The sequence below is a fragment of the Euleptes europaea genome, chromosome 15, assembly GCF_029931775.1.
Source record: "Euleptes europaea isolate rEulEur1 chromosome 15, rEulEur1.hap1, whole genome shotgun sequence".
NCBI classification, from domain to species: Eukaryota; Metazoa; Chordata; class Lepidosauria; order Squamata; family Sphaerodactylidae; genus Euleptes; species Euleptes europaea.
In genome coordinates, this window is record NC_079326.1 from 51345172 (window position 1) to 51367501 (window position 22330).

Genomic DNA, 22330 nt, shown 5'->3' on the forward strand with positions numbered 1-22330 from the left:
GGTGGCATTTCTGTCACAAGACCCTTCTCTGTCCAAGTAGGGCTAAGACCTTCGTTTCTGAGGCTTATCGTGGTCAAATAGTGTATTCAGCTTATAAAATGTCACGTCTCTGCTGGCTCCATCCCCATGTGCTCACACAAAATCTCTAACATTGTAAGGCTATGCCCAATCTCCCTCCTGACCATCTAGCACCATCTAAGAAGTTATATATTCATCTTTTGGCAACAGGAAACACATTTAAAAATCAGACCTCGACTGCTGCAACTTCACAGGTGACATCTATGCTAGTTTAGAAAAGTATCTATGGTATCCTAAAGCTGAGCATCGATCTGGTTTGAATCGTTTAAGGCTACAAAAAAGCACCTGAATAGCCCATCTGTGCTTGGCCCTGGAAGAAATACCTGTTATTTATGCTTCACACAGATACACTCAATTGAACAGGTTTATGTATGTGGCTGATCCACCACGATGTGTGTGTGCTTTGCTTTTTAATCTCTAGCTTCGTGAAAGGAAAAGCTTTTTCCTCAGGGTGTGCTTTAACAGGAGCGAGTATTGTTCCGTAGGGTGATCTCTGTTCCTCTTGTAAACTCTGTTGTTCAGCTCCAGAAGAGTATCTAGCAGAGGCAACATCCTATAAGAAACAGGGAGGAGAGACAAAGAAAGAATGATGATTTTCTACAGCTACATAACAGAATGAGATGATAATCTCCAAGACATTTGCTCCTAATATCCAGTTTGGCAACTCCAGGCTTGACAAAAATACTTTTAGCAACTAGGTTACAACGAGTAACTGAGCTTTGCCGTGACCTGGATGGCCCAGGCTAGCCCGATCTCAGAAGCTAAGCAGGGTGGGCCCTGGATAGGACTCGGATGGGAGTACCAAGAAAAATGGAACAGTAAAATTTGTTGGTCATGGAGAGGAATAAGAGGTATTGCATGGTACTAAAATCTTAACCATCCTTCCCACTGACTTTTAAGACTTGAGTAAATGCTGCCTCCAACAAATAAAACATATCTTTGTAGGCACAAGGACTAGAAGAGTTGGTTTTTATATGCTGACTTTCTCTACTACTTAAGGAAGAATCAAATTGGCTTACAATCACCTTCTCTTTCCCTCCCCACAACTGACACCCTGTGAGGTAGGTGGGGCTGAGAGAGCTCTAAGAGAGCTGTGACTAGCCCAAGGTCACCCAGCTGGCTTCATGTGTGAAAAAAAAGAAGTTATTTTCCTTCCCCTTAAAAAAAACAACAGGTTTTCTCAGGGAGCTGATCGTGCATTCGATCCCACATTCTGTGCTGTTCCTATGTTTTATGGGACTGCAATATGTGCACGATAAATTGTGTTTATGTGTGTATGTAAAGTGCCATCAAGTCGCAGCCAACTGATAGCAACCCCTTAAGGCAAGAGATTAACAGAGGTGGGTTTGCCATTACCTTCCTCTGCTTGGCAACCCAGGGCTTCCTTGGTGGTCTCCTATCCAAGTACTAACCAGGGCTGACCCTGCTTAGTTTCCGAGATCTGACGAGATTGGGCTAGCCTGGGCCATCCAGGTCAGGGTACAATAAGATTATCAGGAACTCTGAATACGCAGTGATGGCGAAACCATCCAATTTATTAAAAGAAGAATTGATGGAAGAATTTCAGAAGAAATGGGCACCATATTAAGAATATGCAAAACTTAAGGTGTAATACACTAATATAGAAGTTAGTAAATGTTAGTATTTAGATGCATAGTAATATGTATATCCTAAATGGTATAAGCTGACATGATTTGATAACTGATTTCATATGTAATAAAAAGCAGAAATAGAGGGTTCAGCAAAGCCAGAGGGGGAGAATAAGCTTAATTAAGAAAAGCTATAATAAATGTTGTATAATTTTTAAGCAGAGAATGGGAAAGTAGTTGGAATAGTCATGAATGTAATTATAATTAAAGCAGATATAATGGCACTGATTATAGTATGTTACGAAGGATTAACCTCTTTTTAAGATATAAAATGTGAATTTTTAAAAAGGCAATTATTTACCAGAACCCTTAGAAGGGTGAAAAAAAGACTGTGTGAACCTGTATGTTTGTTTTGTCTGTTTTATAAACTTTATAATAAAATATGTTTAAAAAAAGATTATCAGGAGCTATTTTTCTTTCTTTTTTCTTTCAAAGAAGCCATCTACCTTTTGCGTGGATCAGTCAAAAGCTCGGCCAGGGTGGACAGATAGTAGGAGGACGAGCTGGGTGACCTCTCCAAGGCCGACGCGTCCACCATGCTCTGGCTCCAGAGAATGTCCGCTACCTGGGGGATCGCCGGCCCGAGATCTCCATCTGCCTCCACGAAGCTGCTCTGCTCTTGCCGATGTCCCGGCTCAACGTAGTTCTGGATAAAGAAGAGCTTCGGTTTCCCTAAGAGACCGGTGCATTTATCTCCAGTGAAAAACCTCTTCACCTTCTCCAGAGCAAAGCCAGGCAAGGCGCAGTCGGTGCAGAAGATGTCCTGGTGGTTCCCTCGGCTGACCACGACGCAGACAAAGCAGTCATAGTCCTTGTGCTGCTTCAGTCCAGCCACTTCGCGCAGTCTTTGCGACAGGGAGTTCACGTTTAGGAACAGGCAACTCTGGACTTCAAAGCGCAGAGCGGCGAAGGCTTCAACCAGGACACCTGGAGGATGTACAGACAAAAAACAAGCCTCTTGAATGCCCACGCTTCCATGGGACGCTCAGATCCTCAGCTCTTCTGCATTGCTGAGGCTCTGTCTATGCAGAAAAAAATGCAAGGCATTACTCTTGAGAATTTTAGTTGAGCTCTAAAAGAGCGACAAAGAGAACAAGGTTCTAACCCCCAAAGCTACAAAGATACACTGGAACCTGCCTGGTGAAATCTCAGAAGCCCGAGAGGAGGCTACATAAGATTTCCACCAGTTGGACAGACAATGCTTGACTGCTTTCCATAGCTCTCTGCTCCTCGTGAAAATAATGCGTGGCAAGGAAAAAAGCTCCTGTAAGATACACCATCAAAGAGCCACGTGGCACAGAGTGCAGTCAAAAGCTCTGCTCAGTACTGCAGTCAAAAGCTCTGCTCACGACCTGAGTTCAATCCCGACGGAAGTCGGTTTCAGGTAGCCGGCTCAAGGTTGACTCAGCCTTCCATCCTTCGGAGGTCGGTAAAATGAGTACCCGGCTTGCTGGGGGTAAAGGGAAGACGACTGGGAAAGGCAATGGCAAACCACCCTGCAAACAAAGTCTGCCTAGTAAATGTTGGGATGTGACGTCACCCCATGGGTCAGGAATGACCCGGTGCTTGCACAGGGGACTACCTTTACCTTTTAAGATACACCATATTCATTTGAAAGGATGAAGAAGAGTTGGTTTATATACCCTGCTTTTTCTCTACCTTTAAGGAACCTCAAAGCGGCTTACAATCGCCTTCCCTTCTCCTCCCCCCCGGCCACAAGAGGCACCTTGTGAGGTAGGTGGGGCTGAGAGAGTTTGAAGAGAAGCGTGACTAGCCCAAGGTCACCCAGATGGCTTTGTGTGTAGGAGTACTGAAACCAAACCGGTGCTCCAGATTAGAGCCCGCCGCTCCTGTGGAGGAATGGGGAATCAAACCTGGTCCTCTGTATTTAGAGTCTACTGCTCTTAAACCACTACACCGGCAAGGACGATGCACTCCCAAACACCAAAGGAGCTTTCCTGCTATTTACACAACAGCCATCCCCAAAAGTGGTCCCTGAAACTCCTGCCTCGTTCCCAGGCCCTTCTCAACTGCACCAGCCTCGGCTGGTGGTGTAGTGGTTAGGATCAGCGGACTCTAATCTGGTGAGCCGGGGTTGGTTTCCCCACTCCTCCACATGAAGCCTGCTGGGTGCCCTTGGGCTAGTCACAGTTCTCTGAACTCTCTCAGTCCCACCTACCTCACAGCTGACTTTTGCGGGGAGAGGAAGGGAAGGAGATTGTAAGCCGGTTTGATTCTCTTTAAAAGGTAGAGAAAGTTGGCACATTAAAAACCAACTCTTCTCCCCCCCGCAATCCGTTACTTTCGCCAGGACTGTGAAAAATGGGCTGTTCCTCCCTCATTAGCCGCTTTTACCTGGAAAGAAACAATGCCAGCCCACACACAGATTTTCAAACCCAGGTGAGAAACAGCATGCACTTAAAAAAATTTTTTTATTTCAAACAATGAACCCTTTGGGCCTCATCTCTGGGCTGATGTGTTCATGTGTGTTGTTTTAAAAAAGCCAGCTGGTGGATGAATCAAAAGGGAGGCATGAATTCCAAAAAATGCCCACATTTCCCCATCTGCCTGCTCATACATCCAGTTGTTCAGGAAGGCAGGCAGAGAAGAAAGAACAGGGAAAGAACAGAGCGAGAGGGGACAGAGATTAAAAAATGCTCCCTCTTCCCACCCGGGTTTGGGATATATCTAGACTGGGAGCTCAGAAATACCACGCTATTCCACGGGAAGGGTGGGGGGACAGGAGGGGAAATTCCCAGTCGAGCCACAAGAGGGCAGGATCACACAATTATGCGGTACAGATTTTTAAAAAGCACAGATTCCTCCTGGCTTTTAAAACAAAAAATATTTGCACCGGCCAAATATTTGAGATATGCCCTTTCCGCCTTTCTCCCCAATGGAGAACCCAAATCAGCTCACAACATTGTTCTCCGTTCTCCTCCACTTTATCCTCACAACAGAGTTGCTGAACATAAAACGGAGGAAGAGAGAAAATGAGGTACACCGCTTTGGGCCCCAATTGCGGAGAAAGACGGGGTATAAATGAAGGATACAAACAAACAACCACCACCTTCTGAGACAGGTTAAGCAGAGAGAGAGTGACTAGACCAAGGTCACCCCGTGAGTTTCCGTGGGGATTTGAACCTGGCTCTCCAGATCCTGGTCTGACACTCATAAGAACATAAGAAAAAGCCATGCTGGTTAAGAAAAAGCCATGCTGGATCAGACCCAGGCCCATCAAGTCCAACAGTCTGTTCACCCAGTGGCCAACCAGGGGCCTCTAGGAAGCCCCCAAACAAGACGACTGCAGCAGCACCATCCTGCCTGTGTTCCACCGCACCCAAAATAATAGGCATGCTCCTCTGATACTAGAGAGAATAGGTATGCATCATGACTAGTATCCATTTGGACTAGTAGCCGTGGATAGCCCCATCCTCCATCAGAACATAAGAACAGCCCTGCTGGATCAGACCGAGGCCCATCAAGTCCAACAGTCTGTTCACACAGTGGCCAACCAGGTGCTTCTAGGAAGCCAAAAACAAGACGACTGCAGCAGCACCATCCTGCCTGTGTTCCACCGCACCCAAAATAATAGGCATGCTCCTCTGAGACTGGAGAGAATAGGTGTGCCTCATGACTAGTATCCATTTTTACTAGTAGCCATGAATACCCCTCTCCTCCATGAACATGTCCACTCCCCTTTTCAAGCCTTCCAAGTTGGCAGCCATCACCATATCCTGAGGCAGAGAGTTCCACAATTTAACTATGCATTGTGTAAAGAAATATTCCCTTTTATCAGTTTTGAATCTCTCACCCGCACTCTGACCACTACAAGAACCATTCATGAGGGACAGTTCTGCCCTGCCTAGATTATCGCGTGAGGTGAGAGATGCTAAGCAGTGTCTCCAACATAGTAAGATGTCCCTAAACTGGGGGGGTGGGAGCCAGTTCTATGGGACATACAGAAATTCTGTTTTGCCTGTGTTAAATGGAAGAAGAAATACACGCCTGCCTATAAATCTCTAAATATATAATAATGGGAAGCTGGGAATAAGTTCTATTTCCCACCTGGTCAGCCCACCAGGTAGCTCCAGAAGTCAGCCATGACTTGACAGCAAAACAAAAAATCTGGGGTGGGTGGGGTGGGGAACTAGTCTTGCATTTGAGTGAAAACAGCTGGTTTTAACCTTTTTAACCTTGAAAGCCTTACGCGGTTTGGGACCCTGGTATCTTCGGGACCACCTCTCCTGGTATACCCCCCGAAGAGCATTACACTCTGCTGATAATAATCTGTTGGTGGTCCCCGGCCCAAGGAGTGTGCAGCTGTCCTTGACCAGGTGGAATGCTCTCCCTAATAACTTCAGGGCCCTGCAGGACTTGAAAGAGTTCTGCAGGGTCTGTAAGACAGAGCTATTCCGCCAGGCCTATAGTGGAGGGCGGCCGCAGGTGAGATTAAATGAGATCAGTGCTGGCCTCCCTACTCCCCACCCCCAGTTTATGATCTATTTGGGGGTGGACAGCCAAACCAATTATATGCTCATGGTTGGCATTGCCTGCCACAGTAAGCACATTTATACGGTGTCTGTCTTTTAAATTAATTGGGTTGTTTTATGTTTTTAAATATTTTACTGCTTTATTGTTATATTGGAAATTTTAATGTCGTAACCTGCCCTGAGCCCGGCCTGGTCGAGGGCGGGAGGGGTAGAAATTAGAAAGTAAATAAATAAATAAGTAGTTTGCTTTAACGTGGCTACTGTTTCATCATCTACTTTTGCCCTGTTTTAAACAGCAAAGGCGACACAGGGCTGAACAAGCTTTATATCAATCAGGCTGAGGGATACCTCGGGATTTCTCTGGATTGTGCTTTAGTCGAAGGCCAAGATGTGGCCAACTGAAAGACCGAAGTTTTACTCTCCATTTTGAATGCTAAGTGTCAGCTTCAGGGATTTTCCAGAGGCTCAGAGTTCACAGAGACCTAATAAGCAACGCCCACAGCTTGTTTGGCCAGCCGATGGCCATTCAAGTACACCTGGCATTCCAGCTTAATTGGATGGTACGGCTCAGCTGCGAGAAAGATGGGAGGGAGGATGAGATCATTCCTCTGTGCTGGAAAAGAGTGTTGGGTGAAACCAGTCTGAACCATGTAGAGGTTTCTCCCCGTGTACTTGACACCCCTCCTGCACAAAGGCCAGGTGTCCTGACTCACGACAAAGGGCATACAATCCCTACAGAAGACGAGATCCTTTCCAGCACCAGAAGATGTTCACCTCATATCTAAGTCTGCTGCTGCGTCTTGCTGCCTTACAGTGTTTATGCTAAACATCTTTGTGCTGAGACATGCAAATCCTGCTTAAAACGGGTTCATTTCTCCAAGATCATCACTAATAAGAAATCCGGGGGGGGGGGGGGGAGAACGCCATTCCCTGCTGCTCTTTTCCTTCTGCTCTCTTGTTCCCAGGCTGAACCCATTCTGCACAGGTTATTTTTAGCCACTTGTGTATTCCATCAAATGTTTCGAGCCCTCAAGAGATTTTCTGGTTTTGCTTATGTAAGAGACTCATGTGAAACTCCCCCCCCCAACCATTTTGCATGCACAAACTCTTAGAAAGTCCAGAGGAAGTGAAAGAAAATAAGTTATTTTTCTTCCCCTTAAAAAACAACAACCCTGAATGATGGTTAAGTTCCAGTTGAGTTGGACATCAGTTTCCCCTTGAAATCAGGGAAAGAACCCAAAGTAAAGTCCTGGGTCCGCCAAGAGAGAAGAGGAGGAGTTGGTTTATATAATCCAACTTTCTCTACCACTTAAAGAAGAATCAAACCATCTTACAATCACCTTCCCTTCCCCTCCCACAACAGACACCCTGTGAGGTAGGTAGGGCTGAGAGAGTTGTCTAGCCCAAAGTCACCCAGCTGGCTTCATGTGGAGGAGTGGGGAAACCAACCCGGGTTCACTAGATAAGCCTCCGCCGCTCATGTGGAGGAGTGGGAAATCAAACCCGGTTCTCCAAATCAGAGTCCACCACTCCAAACCACCACTCTTAACCACGACACCACGCTGGCTCTCCAGGCAGCAAAGATGATGTGGTTTTCCTTGGGACTTACCTGTATCATTGCCGATGCAGTCTATGATCAGGCATATTCCCAAAGGCTGGCTCTGCATTCTGTAGTGGTCAGATACCTGCAAGGATTCGAAGAGAAGAACAGAATTTTAAATCCAATCACTATGCTGGTTAAGAAATATACATTATAAAGACACGAGATAGATTTACAAAAAAGTAATCCAGAATTTAATAGCGGTTGCTCATATAGTCATCACACAGCAATGGAAGAAACCCAAACCCCCATCTGAGCACAGATGGACTCAGAAAACTGGGGGAGGGATGTCTTACAATTATTAATAAATTGTCACAGCAAGCCAGGACTCAGCAAGGGAGACAAAAAGAGGATTGCTTTATGGAGGAATGGGGTTTTTTTGAGGGGGGAGAAAAGCCTCTAAATTGGGATCAGCCAGATAAATACGGAGACAGACATTTATGCTAATGTCATAACAAATTTTGTTAACTTACTAGTGATGCGAACAAGCAACAGAAATGGGGGAATGGACGTGCATTTAGCTTGCTAGAACTAGGATCCTTCTATGTAATTTTTGCATCATTTAATGTGTCATGTTAATAATTATGCTTAACTTCAGTTCTGTCTTTAGTCTTCTGGTAAGTTCTACAACCCTAATCCTACTGCACTGTTTACTGAATACTGTTAATTGCATTGACTCACTATGTATAATCCTGCCTTGAGTCCAAGTGAGAAAGGCGGACTATAAATAATGCAAATAAAAGAAATAACATTAGAAAAGAACAAAAGTATATTTCCCCCATCCTCCAAAGCCCCTCCCATTCTGGGCTCTCTGCCTCAAGGCCTGGCCCTGTCTCTGCCTAACCCAGCTAAGCTATGTGCCAGAAACATGTTGATAGCAAAGGCATGGAGAGCGGACGTTTCTTCCAAACAATGCCTTCCGCCTGCACAGATGAGAAAGCCTGTGATTTTTTTTAAAAAGTGTTTGTTTTTGAGCTCTTGCTCTGTGCCACACCAACTGGTTCGTCAGTTTGCAAAAATGAGTTCAGTAGTTATCAGAGCACTTTGACCCTGTGGGGCCCTGTAAGAGTTTCTGCCCTAAAAGAAAAAAGGGTCAGCGTGGGAGCAAGCTGTATTCTTTCTTTTTAAAATATAAATATATATATATATATATATATATAAATATATATAAATCATATATAATTTTTATAAGGGGATACAGAAAATAAGAAGGGAAATAAGGGGAAGGAAGAAAAAAAATCAAATCTAATTCTGCTTCTGAGCATTACACAGTCTAAACGATCATCAAATCTAGCATCCATCGCCTCAAGCGTATAACCATTGTTATAGACACTCGCTAAGTGAGTATGTTAATTCTCTAAACGTCTTATTTCTAATAAATATTAATGGCACATGAGGAATAGTTGTATAGAGGTTGCCATTTTGTCGTAAATTCATCGATTGGGTTACCTGAAGACCTACTCACTTAGCGAGTGTCTATAACAATGGTTATATGCTTGAGACGATTGATGCTAGATTTGATGATAGTTTAGACTGTGTAATTCTCAGAAGCAGAATTAGATTTGATTTTTTTCTTCCTTCCCCTTATTTCCCTTATTTTCTGTATCCCCTTATAAAAATATTTTAATTTTTTTTAATAAGTGGGTTAGTCTAGACATTAATGCAAAATCAAAGAGTTTACTGCTCCATTCTGTAGTAGCTGGTATTATACTGGATTTCCAATATCTGGCGTAGACAATTCTGGCAGCCGAAGTTGCATATTGATAAAGTTCTTTATTAGTAGAATTCACTTGTGGGGGAGGGTTTATGCCCAACAACATATATTTGGGTTCTATTTCAAATTTGACTCACAACATTGTCTGAATTTCTCTGTGAATTTTCTGCCAATAGGTTATTCCTTCTGATTATAGTGCACTGTACCTGAGTCACAGCTGTTCCGGTTTCTGGAACTGATACGGGGACCCGTTCTTCTGTAATTTAAAAAGACGGTATTGTTAGTTGCAGTAAGACAGTATTCTCCAGATCAGAGTCCACATCTCCAAACCACCGCTCTTAACCACTACACCACACTGGTGATGGTGGAGTTGTTTTAGAACTATTAAAACCACACAGCAAATATAAATTAATATAACCAGGTTTATTTTATTTTTTTCAGATTTATAGGGCACCCTCATTCCTACCCAAGCCGGGCTCAGGGCAGCACACATTAAAAGCATAGTTAAATTGTGGAACTCCCTGCCCCAGGATGTGGTGATGGCTGCCAGTTTGGAGGGCTTTAAGAGGGGAGTGGACATATTCATGGAGGAGAGGGGTATTCATGGCTATTAGTTAGAATGGTTACTAGTCATGCTGCATACCTATTCTCTCTAGTATCAGAGGAGCATGCCTATAATTTTGGGTGCGGTGGAACCCAGGAAGGATGGTGCTGCTGCAGTCGTCTTGTTTGGGGGCTTCCTGGAGGCACCTGTTTGGCCACTGTGTGAACAGACTGCTGGACTTGATGGGCCTTGGTCTGATCCAGCATGGCCTTTCTTATGTTCTTATGTTAAGCATAGTCAATGCTGAGAGACCTGGCAAAGCAGTCACATACTTGATGAAAACCAAAAAGGGTGGGGTAGGGAGGCCAGCACAGATGACAATCTGTGGTTGCCCTCAATTGTAGGCCTGGTGGAACTCTTTAAGGTCCCGCAGGGATGTCACTGAGAAGGGAGTTCCGCCAGGCCTGGGACAACCACACACTCCTTGGGCCAGGGACCACCACCAAGTTGTTATTAGTCGAGCATAATGCTCTTTTGGGGGGGGGGTACCAGGAAAGGCGGTTCTGAGAGAATGAAATAAAAGAGAGAAGAACAACATTGGGGAGAAGGGCAGTGTGTAAATGAATTAAAATTTTAAAAAATAAACTGAGGAAGCTAGGCATGCCTCCATACACAAAGGGGACCAATTCTCCAGTCTTAAGACAGTGGTATGGTGAGAGGGGGCTACAGTGGTCAGGATTACTGTGGGAGATTCCTCTTATGCAAGGCTCATAAATGGTAAGTTTCAGCGGTCACATTACTAAAGTTTCAACTCTAAGGATTGGCAGGCCTTACTCTGAATGGCTCCCGATCCATTTAGCAGTTTCCCTTTGTTCACCATCTGCAAATTTCAAAAGAGGAGGGAGAAAAAAAAAAGAGAATCAAATTTTATATCGCCTTTTGCAAAAAGTGTAGCAACGTTGACCTTTCAAATCCTGCCACGCTGCTCCTCTGGAGAAGGTATTTAATCTAATTAGATATAAGGACTCACTATGAGTCGGAAGCGACTTGACGGCACTTAACAAGAAATTAGTTCACAATACCATTAAGTAGACTCACAAGGAGGAGAATATTGTCTGGTGTATCAGGAGGGCAACGAAGATGGCGAGGGGTCTGGAGACCAAGTTCTATGAGGAAAGGTTGAAGGAGCTGGGTATGTTTAGCCTGAAGAGGAGAAGACTGAGAGGGGATATGATAACCATCTTCAAGTACTTGAAGGGCTGTCACATAGAGGAGGGTGCCGATTTGTTTTCTGTTGCCCAAGAAGGTTGGACCAAGACAAGTGGGTTGAAATTAAATCAAAAGAGTTTCCGTCTAGACATTAGGAAGAATTTTCTAACAGTCAGAGCGGTTCCTCAGTGGAACAGGCTTCCTCGGGAGGTGGTGAGCTCTCCTTCCCTGGAGGTTTTTAAGCAGAGGCTAGATGGCCATCTGTCAGCAATGCTGATTCTATGACCATAGGCAGATCATGGGAGGGAGGGCATCTTGGGCATCTTCTGGGCATGGAGTAGGGGTCACTTGGGGGTGTGGGGTGGGGAGGTAGTTGTGAATTTCCTGCATTTTGAAGAGGGTTGGATTAGATGACCCTGGTGGTCCCTTCCAACTCTTATGATTGTATGATTCTTCTATGAGAGATGTACCAGCCTAACCCCTTGATAAAATCAGAAAGACGGGGACTCCTCCCGCTGTCAGGGCTACATGAGTCACTCGAGTTAGAAACTGGTTCTCTATGTGCTAGTGGAGGTTACCAGAAGAACAGTCTCTGTTTGGGACCTACCGATCGATTCTGTTCCCCGACCCAAAAGTTAAGCCTTGCTGACGCAGTGCTGTATTGTCATTCAGAGCTACCGCTGGCTAGTTACCAACCAGTGTGTAACTCTGTGGTAGGAACCTCCTTATCTTTGGGGAACAGCTGCAAATTGTATACCGTGCCCACAATTTAATATTCAAATCTTAAGCAGGGCACCGGTCGGCTGCGTGAAGCCTAAGCCCTGCGAAAGGGTCTTTAAAGCGGCTGAACTGCTAATTTGCAAAACCGCATCGTGCGTTTCATTGGCTTTCCTTGCTTCAGAAGATCCTTCCTCAGCGGCCATTTGATTGCAGCAGCGTCTCTTGTACTTACCCCTGGAGGTTCGGCGAGAGACAGCCCAGGGAGTGACACCTGAAGCACGTTTATGTACACAGGAGCGGAGCCAACGGTGTGAACTGGAGCTGAAGATTGAATAGAGGTTCTCAGAAATTGCCATCGACAGCCCCCGTTAGGGCCTGCCTCCCCACGCCAGCTCACAGACCCTGGCTGGCATTGAAACCTGCACATACTCCCTGCCTATGCTATCCTGTGTGAACATGATGATAGCATACGGGCCTGCCTAAATCTCCAGGACTGGACCTGGCAACCCGGTATGCAAGCGCACTGACTGCTTTCCAGCCGCGCGCCTGCCTCAAACGCTACTGGGCAGTCGCGGCGCGGCTCATTTGAAACTGACACAGCCGCTCTCGCCAGCCCGGGCAACCAGCCACTAGGAACCAGATGCAAAGGGCTGTCTCTTGTGAGCCTGAGAGGAGCCATGTTCCTGTAAAACCTCTGTTCTAGCAGCAGCCATTTCGCAGAGAGCTGACAGCCACGTACTCAATGCGAGCTGCTCCCCCTCCCAACTTCCTCCGTTGCTCAATGGGTCGTTAGCAGTAATCCTGATATCCAGATGAGTCATCTCTCCTGTCCAGCTGCAGAGACCCCAGGACATTTGCACAGATCGCACCTATTGTTCCTGAATGTAAATCAGATCAGCAGAGAGATTCCTGACCATCTCGGGTTGCGAAAGCCATTGGCATTAGAAAAGATTTCCAAATTCTCACTACCCTGCCCCGGTAGACACAGCTTAATCCTTCTGTCACCTTTTGTCACCTGGGAACCTGGGAGGGGTCAAACCCCTCTTCCCGCCCCCAGAAAATAGTATAACTGGGATACCCCTGGCCCATTCTAGTCCTTAGGTCTTTCCTGGCACCTTTGCCGTTACTCTGTTGGTTTGGTTTTGCGCAGCCTTACCACGCTCCCTCCCACCTTGCTGGTCAAGTCTACGGGAACCCCTACCCCCATCTCGGTCTTCTTTTTCAATCTGTTATTAGTCTACGTGAAATTTGGACAACACCTCGTCTAGATAAGGTAAATATTTGGTCAACGATCCTGCCACATTGGCAAATGTCTCTGAACTCCTCTTTTTAATTTACTAGCCTCTTGTATGTCTGTACTGCACCATTTGAATGCGTGAAAACATAAACACTGTTTAATTTGGAACTCCTAGTCTCTGTCTTTATTCAAACGTCTCATTAAACAGATTCTGGTATAGTTGAGTGCGAGATCGCTATAAAAATACATAGTTACCGATTGCTCAGCTAATTTCCCCATATAAAGGAGCAATTCGGCTAATCGACAGCCCCCGTTAGGGCCTGCCTCCCCACGCCAGCTCACAGACCCTGGCTGGCATTGAAACCTGCACATACTCCCTGCCTATGCTATCCTGTGTGAACATGACTTATGAGTCTTACTGCCTCTTTCAAGATCGGAGATCCCACACTGGCCACTTTTACTAGTACCAGAGCCAGCGAGGTGCAGTGGTTAAGCAATGTGGTTTGGAGAGGTGGACTCTGATCTGGAGAACCGGGTTTGATTCCCCACTCCTCCACGTGAGCGGCGGACGCTAATCTGGTGAACTGGATTGGTTTCCCCACTCCGGCACATGAAGCCAGCTGGGTGACCTTGGGCTAGTCACAGTTCTCTCCGAACTCTCTCAGCCCCCCTACCTCACAGGGTGTGTGGGGAGGGGAAGGGAGGGTGATTGTAAGCCGGTTTGATTCTCCCCTTAAGTGGTAGAGAAAGTCAGTATATAAAAACCTCCCCCTCCTTCTTCCTGGCTCATACCAGTTACTTTCACCACTGGAATTAACTACAGGTTGAGTATCCCTTATCTGGACTGCTTGGGACCAGAAGTGGTCCCTATTTCAGATCTTTCTGTATATTGGAATGTTTTGGAATTTTTGCATATACATAATATCTTGGGGATGGGACCCAAATTCATGTATGTTTTATATACACTTTGAACACATAGCCTGAATGTAATTTCAAACAATTTTTAAAATAATTTTGTGTACATTGAACCATCAGAAAGCAGTGGTGTAACTATCGCACCAGAATGCCTATATCAGCTGATAAACAAGAGCAACAAACAAATTAACAACGGCAGGCTTTCAGTCTCCACCTACGATGCAGCGTACACTATATTTTGTTTTTTTCAGGTGAGAGGAAACAATGAAAGCAGGAAGCACAGATTTGCCTGTATGCCGGCTCGAAGGGTCCGGTTTTCGGATCAGTCTGGATATGGGATGTCCAGATAAGGGAATACTCTACCTGTATTTTTTTTAAGAAGAAGAGTTGGTTTTTATATGCCGACTTTCTCTACCACTTAAGGGAGACTCAAACCGGCTTACAATCACTTTCCCCTCCCCTCCCCACAACAGACACCCTGTGAGATAGTTGGGGCTGAGAGAGCTCGAACAGAGCTGTGACTTGCCCAATGTCACCCAGCTGGCTTCATGTGTAAGAGTGGGGAAACAAATCCAGTTCACCAGATTAGCCTCCGCCGCTCATGTGAAGGAGTGGGGAATAGAGCCTGGTTCTCCAGATCAGACTCCACCGCTCCAAACCACCACTCTTAACCACTACACCATGCTGGCTCTGGTAAAAAACAAGACCACACAATCCTAAGAACTGTCTTGTCTTACTGCTATTTAAGCCTCAATCCCCTTTTCGAAATGTGTGTGCATGTAAAAGGATGTCAAGTTGCAGTTCACTTATGGCAAACCAGGAGGGCCTTCAAGGCTAGAGACTAACAGAGGTGGTTCACCATTTTCTGCCTCCGCATCATGACCCAGGTATTCCTCGGTGGTTTTTGATCCAAGTATTAACCAGGGCTGACCCTGCTTAGCTTTTGAGAAACACTAAGATTCACAAGTCATTTTCACATAGGAATCGTTGCTTTCCCCCCTAAATTAGACCATAATGTAACACAAAACTGCTATGCACATTCCTGAAAATGCCATTTCTCTTCTGTCCTCTACACTAACAACATTTTACATAGGACATAACTAAAGAAGAAATTTTTTAAAGTATTACACGTTTTGTTTTTGCACATACTGCCATGCCTTTGCTTCATTAGGGCTTGCTGCATTACTATGCAACATATGTACAAACCTTACTCCGTTCTTTCCCCTAGCCAGGGCATCTTTTTAGGGGAATTTGAACCTGCAGCGAACCACCATATTGGTTCCTGGAAAATGCATGCTTGAGGGCAAGACATTGGGGCACTAGTCCACACAGCAATAATGCTACCTCAAGCAGTAATGTTAATGTTTTTTTTGGGGTAGGGGGAGAAGGTCTGTAGACTGAAAATATTTCTAGAAATTCATATACCAGACTTAAAAGTAAAAGGTAAAGGCAGTCCCCTGTGCAAGCACTAGGTCATTACTGGCCCATGGGGTGACGTCACATCCCAACATTTAATGGGCAGGCTATGTTTACAGGGTGATTTGCCAGTGCCTTCCCCAGTCATCTACACTTTACCCCCAGCAAGCTGGGTACTCATTTTACCGACCTTGGAAGGATGGAAGGCTGAGTCAACCTTGACCTGGCTACCCGAAACCGACTTCCGTCGGGATCGAACTCAAGTCGTGGGCAGAGCTTTTGATTGCAGTACTGCAGCTTACCACTCTGCGCCACGGGGCTCTGTCAGACCAGACTTAACAGCCCGGATATCCAAAACTCTGGAAATGGCTCTGCAGCAAACAGATATCTTACAAAACCAGACACATATCGGTAGCAGCCTGATCCTCTGCCTCTTTACTCAGAAGTAAGTCTCGCTGAATTCAACAGGACTGGCTTCCAAGTAAGAGCACGCAGGATTTCTGACTCAGTGACCCCTGGAGCTTTCCCATGTACGCAACCGTAGGAGTGACTCCTGTAGCAGCCGAGACAGAGCAGTCATTGGAAAGAACGAATGGTCCACGGCATACCTTACCTTCCAGTCTGTGCTTCTGGATCTTCTTTACCAAGTCTCTCCTGTGGATGTTCAACAGGCAGTTTTCTAGGAAATCCAACTGGTCAGGCGACACCAGCTCTAGCTTCTCTAGGTCGTTTATAACTCCCAGGAAACTCTAGAGGGTCAGAACAAATTTCATCAACAGCAGGGCAAACGATGCACACCCTTGAGAAACTAGAAGAAGAGGCCACACAGAAAAGATGAGGTGTAACACAGTTCATTTCAAATCATCCGTGCTGTGACAGTACCCCAGAGATCTCCCGGTAATAATTGGCTTCCAGATTGCCAGGGAAGGAATTTCTGCCTAGCTACAAGCCTGCTCTGTGCACTGGGTAACTGGGCAAAGAGTCATGGAGTATCAGAGTGAACGATAAACAATGATAGGAGGAAACTGGATGAAACTGCAACTGTACTGAGTCGCCTTTCTGTCTGTAATACAATCAGATATGCATAACTTGTTGATGTATCGTCATAACTTGAATTTGGATAAATATCTCTTCCCCAGTATAATCGGGACTCAGAGATTTCTGCCCATTAGGGCCTCTGAGTCAGCAGCTGCAAATAAACTGTTTTCTTGATGATCTTGGGTCTCCCTCTCCCCCGTGAACCCGTTTTATTGCAACATTACTTATGCATTTTTTCATTCCATGAGGAGAGAAGGTCAGAAGGTTGGACTAGAACCAAAGCTGTTGCCCCAGAAAGTCGGACCAGAACCATCGGGTTGAAATTAAATCAAAAGCGTTTCAGTCTAGACATTAGGAAGAATTTTCTCACAGAGCGGTTCCTCAGTGGAACAGGCTTCCCCAGGAGGTGGTAAGCTCTCCTTCCCTGGAGATTTTTAAGAAGAGGTTAGATGGCCATCTGTCAGCAATGCTGATTCTATGACCTTAAGCAGATGATTAGAGGGAGGGTATCCTGGCCATCTTCTGGGCATGGTGTAGGGGTCACTAGGTGTGTGTGTGGGGGAGGTAGTTGTGAATTTCCTCCATTGTGCAGAGGGTTGGACTAGATGACCCTGGTGGTCCCTTCCAACTCTATGATTCTATGAGAGGGGCCATGGCTCAGTGGTAGAGCATCTGCTTGGAATGCAGAAGGTCCCAGTTTCAATTCTTAGCACCTCCAGCTAAAAGGATCAGGTAGGAGGTGATGGGAAAGACCTCCACCCGAGACCCTGGAGAGACTCTACCTCTCTCAGTAGGTAATATTGACCCTGATGGGTTGATTCAGTATATTAATGTGTTCAAGATAAATCATGCTAAGCAAGATTTGAGTCCAATCGCACGTTACAGACCAAGAAGATTTCCAGGGTATAAGCTTTTAAAGAGTCCAAGTTCCCTTCCTGGTATCTGACAAAGAGAGCTTTGACTCTCAAAAGCTTTATACCCTGGAAATCTTGTTGTTCCCTTAGGTGCTACTGGATTCAAATATTGAAATACTACTGCAGACCAACATGGTCACCAACCTGAAACTATCTTCATTCCAAGCAACTTAGAAGCAGGAGAAGGAGAAGAGTTGGTTCTTATATGCCGACTTTCTCTACCACTTAAGGGAGAACCAAACTGGCTTACAATCACCTTCCCTTCCCCTCCCCACAACAGACACCCTGTGAGGTGGGTGGGGCTCAGAGAACTGTGACTAGCCCAAGGTCACCCAGCTGGCTTCGTGTGGAGGAGTGGGGAAACCAATCATATTCACCAGATTAGCCTCCGCCGCTCATGTGGAGGGGTGGGGAATCAAACCCGGTTCTCCAGATCAGACTCCAACGCTCCAAAGCACCGCTCTTAACCACTACACCATGCTGTCTCTCTCACTTATAATTGGGAGACCAGACTGCAGAAGCTGGCATCGTGCTACGTACACTGTTTAGGAGTTACAAAATGGCTCTTAAAAAAGATTCTGTGTGCGTGTAAAGTGTTGTTGAGTCGCAGCCAACTTATATCGACCCATTATGGGGTTTTCAAGGCTAGAGACATTCAGAGGTGGTTTGCCATTGCCTTCCTCTACATAGCAACCGTGGTATTCCTTGGTGGTCTCCCATCCAAATACTAACCAGGGCTGTCCCTGCTTAGCCTCCAATATCCGACAAGATTGGGCTGGGCTGGGCCCTTAAAAAATTTTACATGGGCAAAAAAAGAATAACTTTCATTTCTTATCTGTAACGAGTCAAGTCAGGAAAGTCCAAATAGGCCATCACATGCAGCACTGAGAAAACAGAAGGGATTTCCATGCTTTTTCTGACAAATAATACTGATAATTAAAGGGATTTCCCCGTCCCTTATGACCAATAATATCGATAATTTCCAAATGACCTTACTCTCCTGAGACTCAAGAATACACAGATCAATGCTTTCAGAATTCAAATAAAGACACAACTGTGGGTTACAGCTCAGTTCACGAAACAGAAGGGCGTTTCTGTTGTCAGATGGACTGCTCACCCTTCCCTCTTATCCCATTCTGTCCCCTATGATGCTTCTGAGAGTCCCCTCACTCCTGGTAACAAAGTTTGGGGGCTTCAGTGGGTTACAGCAGAAACCAGAAGTTCCTGCAGGAGCCGCTCCCATGAGCGGATCTCTCTGGATACGAGCCTGTCCTACTAGGAAAAGGTTTCGGAGTTGCCAAGACACAGAACAAATTCAAAGACCGGTGTTGCTGAGAGGTTTTTGTGTGTTTGATAATTCCATTGGATTTTGAACAAGTCCCATTCCAGATGTTCAGAGCAACAAGAAAATACAAGAAATACAAGAAAATACAGGGGAAAATATCTAGTTTTCAAATTAATTCTAAATTTTAAAAAACTTCCCACTGTCTTCTACAATGGCACAGCACCAACCGCTCACTGTCAAACTGGATTTTGAAAGGTTATTATAATACAGAAAGCTGCTTAGCTTTGATGAACCTCCCAGGAAATAACTCCCCCACCCCCAAATTTCCTGACTTGTAAGGTGTCTACCTACATAAAGACAGCAATCTGAGCATAATACATAGCAGGTAAGTTTGCAAAGATGCTCTCTGCTACACTTAACATGACAAAGGAGGAAAGGTTACACCAGCTTTGCAGGACCAGAGCTGTTTGTTGTACTAATCTACCCAGTATATGTTTATCCTGCTCTTTCCCCAATGAGCTCAGGGTGGCACATTGACATCCTCCAGCAAACATGATAGCAGAACAAGGATTTGAACCCAAATCTCCCAGACACCTAGACCGGCACTCTAACCACTACAAAAAACTGTCTCCTCGTAATGCTACTTCAGACTTGAACACACAGTTCACACGTTCAGTTTTCAGCAGCATTTCCTCTTACTCTTTTCATTCCCCCTACCACTGATTAATTATCCTCCTCCATTCCTTCTGTGCTGTGTTCTGTCATATTTAAGAGTCTTCCAAGACTTTTCGCACCTGCTCTCTGCCCCACTCAATGAATCTGTCTTGTCCTCCTTTAGTATCCATTTCCTCCTCTTCCTTGTAGTCACGCTGAAGTGCTTTCCAGAACCAGAGAGCGAAAATCCCTTTTGGAAAAAGTTACCTTTTCTTTTGCTTTCTTCATGTAGGACATGCTGGAATTATCCAGCAGAAGGAAAATGAAAGACTCCAAGTCTTCTTTATCAAGGTCCTCATTGATTTCAGTCATCAACACCCTGCAAAGACAGCCGGCATTATTATTATTATTATTATTATTATTATTATTATTATTATTGTTGTTGTTGTTGTTATTGTTATTAAGCAGCCTTCAGCAAAATCTTGACTCACTGGTCCCAAAGGACCAGAACAGCCCATTTCCATTTCCTAATAAGCAAACACTCCTTTTATGTACCTCTTATGCAAAAAATACCATGTGGATTTCTAACATCAATCTCTTTAAATTAAACCAGCATAACAGAGGTTGTAAAATCACCAGGTTAAATTACAAAAAAAATTAAGGTTGTAAATTCCACAGTCCCTAACCCAGAGAAAACTGGTCATGTTACCATCCCACAGAACTGAATGGGACAAGTTAGGCATGAGTAACTTAAATCCCATTCATTCCAAAAGGAACTAAAATACAATGGACATTTCAGGGGGGCTGGGCCAGAGAATCATGCAATCCCCAGTGCAGCTGCTACGCGCTTTCTACAAATCCTAGGCCAAACACACAATCTACTCAGATGCATAACATTCAAGCCACAAGCTAAGGTCCAACTGCTCCTCCTTATCACTGACCAGGAACTTGAGGCTTTCCAGTTTGTGAAATTGCAGCAATGGTATCGCAAGAATCTGAAGACCCTAGTAAGCTTATGTGCACAGATGTTTTCAAACAGGAGTCAACATAAGAACATATGAAAAAGCCATGCTGGATCAGATCAAGGCCCATCAAGTCTAGCAGTCTGTTCACACAGTGACCAACCAGGTGCCTCTAGGAAGCCCACGAACAAGATGACTGCAGCAGCATTGTCCTGCCTGTGTCCCACAGCACCTCATATAATAGGCACGCTCCTCTGATCCTGGCGAGAATAGGTATGCATCATGACTAGAATCCATTTTGACTAGTAGCCATGAATACTCCTCTCCTCCATGAACATGTCCACTCCCCTCTAAAACCTTTCAAGTTGGCAGCCATCACCACATCCTGGGGCAGGGAGTTCCACAATTTAACTATGTGTTGCGTTAAGAAATACTTCCTTTTATCCATTTTGAATCTCTCACCCTCCAGCTTCAGCAGATAACCCCGCGTTCTAGTATTATGAGAGAGGGAGGAAAGCTTCTCTCTGTCCACTCTCTCCAAACCATGCATTATTTTATAGACCTCTATCATGTCTCCCCTTAGCTGCCTCCTTTCCATGCTAAACAGCCCTAACCGAAATTAATGCTGAATACTGAGCAACAGGAAGGAAATTTTTAAAAGGAACAAAAAAAAGGGTTATCCCCTGAACTCACCTGTAAGGCGACAATATCCACGGATTCCTGGCCAAACTGGTTTCCACAGCCGCTCTGCTGGTTCCCAGGATTTTCTTTAGCAAGTCAAACCTCTTCATTCTGTACAACAGCTCGGCCAGAATGCCGTGCGTCAGCAATTCCCTCTCGTTCAAAGCCACCAGAAGCATCCTGACGTCCATCACGGGAAAGTCCGGCACGAGGTCTTGGCACAGGAACAGCATGGTGTCCTTCTCGCCTTTGTCCAGCTCCTGCTCAATCTGGTACAGGACGGAAGCCGGCACTTTGTGAACGGTCATCCCCAGCCGCGCTCCCTTTAAAGTTCTTTGCGTTTTTAAAGAGAAAAGGCACGTCATGAGGTTCGCTTCTGAACCCGGTATCCTCCTCCTTTCTTGATCTCCAGCAGACGGGCTTTATTTATGCTTAAAAGAAAACCACAAACACGAGGTCAGTGAAGAAAGTCATTTACAGAGCCAGACACAGAGGAGTTGTATCGCAGGGGATCGAGCCCAGAACGTCCCTCGCTAGCACCGCCCTAGACAGGACATCAAACTGAATCCTTAGACCAAGCCTGCTGATCAAAACTGCTCAAGTGTGAGAAACAGAATGCCTTTCCTTTTACTACAAATGAGGAATATCCCATTTACAGCAAAGGTCTCTTAAGTCACTCCACAGGAATGCCCACGGGAAATGAAACTAATACAATTAACCAACCATCTGCAAGGGCTTTCTCTCAGCCATACGCATTGCTTAGAAATGCTTTCGCAAGATTCTGTAATCTGATTTTAAGCAGAATATGTTGTCATATTTTATATACACACAAAGCCAGGAAGTTGTGTTAGACACATTGCATAATATTGCCTATCACATACAAAGCCCTTCATGGGCTTGGACCCTCATTTGTACAAGACCCAGGGTTGCCAACCTCCAGGTACTAGCTGGAGATCTCCTGCTATTACAACTGCTCTCCAGCCAATAGAAATCAGTTCACCTGGAGAAAATGACCACTTTGGCAATTGAACTCTATGACATTGAAGTCCCTCCCCTCCCCAAACCCCGCCTTTCTCAGGCTCCGCCCCAAAAACCTCCCACCGGTGGCGAAGAGGGACCTGGCAACCCCAGCAAGACCGTCTCTTCCCCTATGTTCAGACCCCAGTTGTGATGTGAAAGAGCTCTGCCAATAAAGGTTCCTCCCCCGGAACATGCAGCCTT

The 22330-nt window shown here is 45.4% G+C and overlaps 1 protein-coding gene across 1 annotated transcript; it reads right to left on the bottom strand.

Annotated features, from left to right (window-relative positions):
• Positions 1 to 495: 495 nt before the first annotated feature.
• LOC130487827 (CASP8 and FADD-like apoptosis regulator) lies at positions 496 to 21495 on the bottom strand. Its single transcript, XM_056861370.1, has 9 exons — positions 21122 to 21495; positions 19734 to 19845; positions 16189 to 16324; positions 12240 to 12328; positions 10913 to 10958; positions 9741 to 9790; positions 7830 to 7905; positions 2174 to 2654; positions 496 to 631 (listed from the first exon to the last, which is right to left on the bottom strand). Exons 1-9 carry the CDS (start codon positions 21472 to 21474, stop codon positions 496 to 498), a joined length of 1479 nt encoding a protein of 492 aa, XP_056717348.1. The 5' UTR covers positions 21475 to 21495.
• Positions 21496 to 22330: the final 835 nt, after the last annotated feature.

Coding starts and splice junctions, on each gene's coding strand:
- LOC130487827 (XM_056861370.1), bottom strand. CDS start 21,474: ATGACGTGCCTTTTCTCTTTAAAAACGCAAAGAACTTTAAAGGGAGCG. Junction 12,329..16,188: donor CCAGAAGCACAGACTGGAAG/GTAAGGTATGCC, acceptor TTCAATCTTCAG/CTCCAGTTCACACCGTTGGC. Junction 632..2,173: donor TTGACTGATCCACGCAAAAG/GTAGATGGCTTC, acceptor TGTTTCTTATAG/GATGTTGCCTCTGCTAGATA.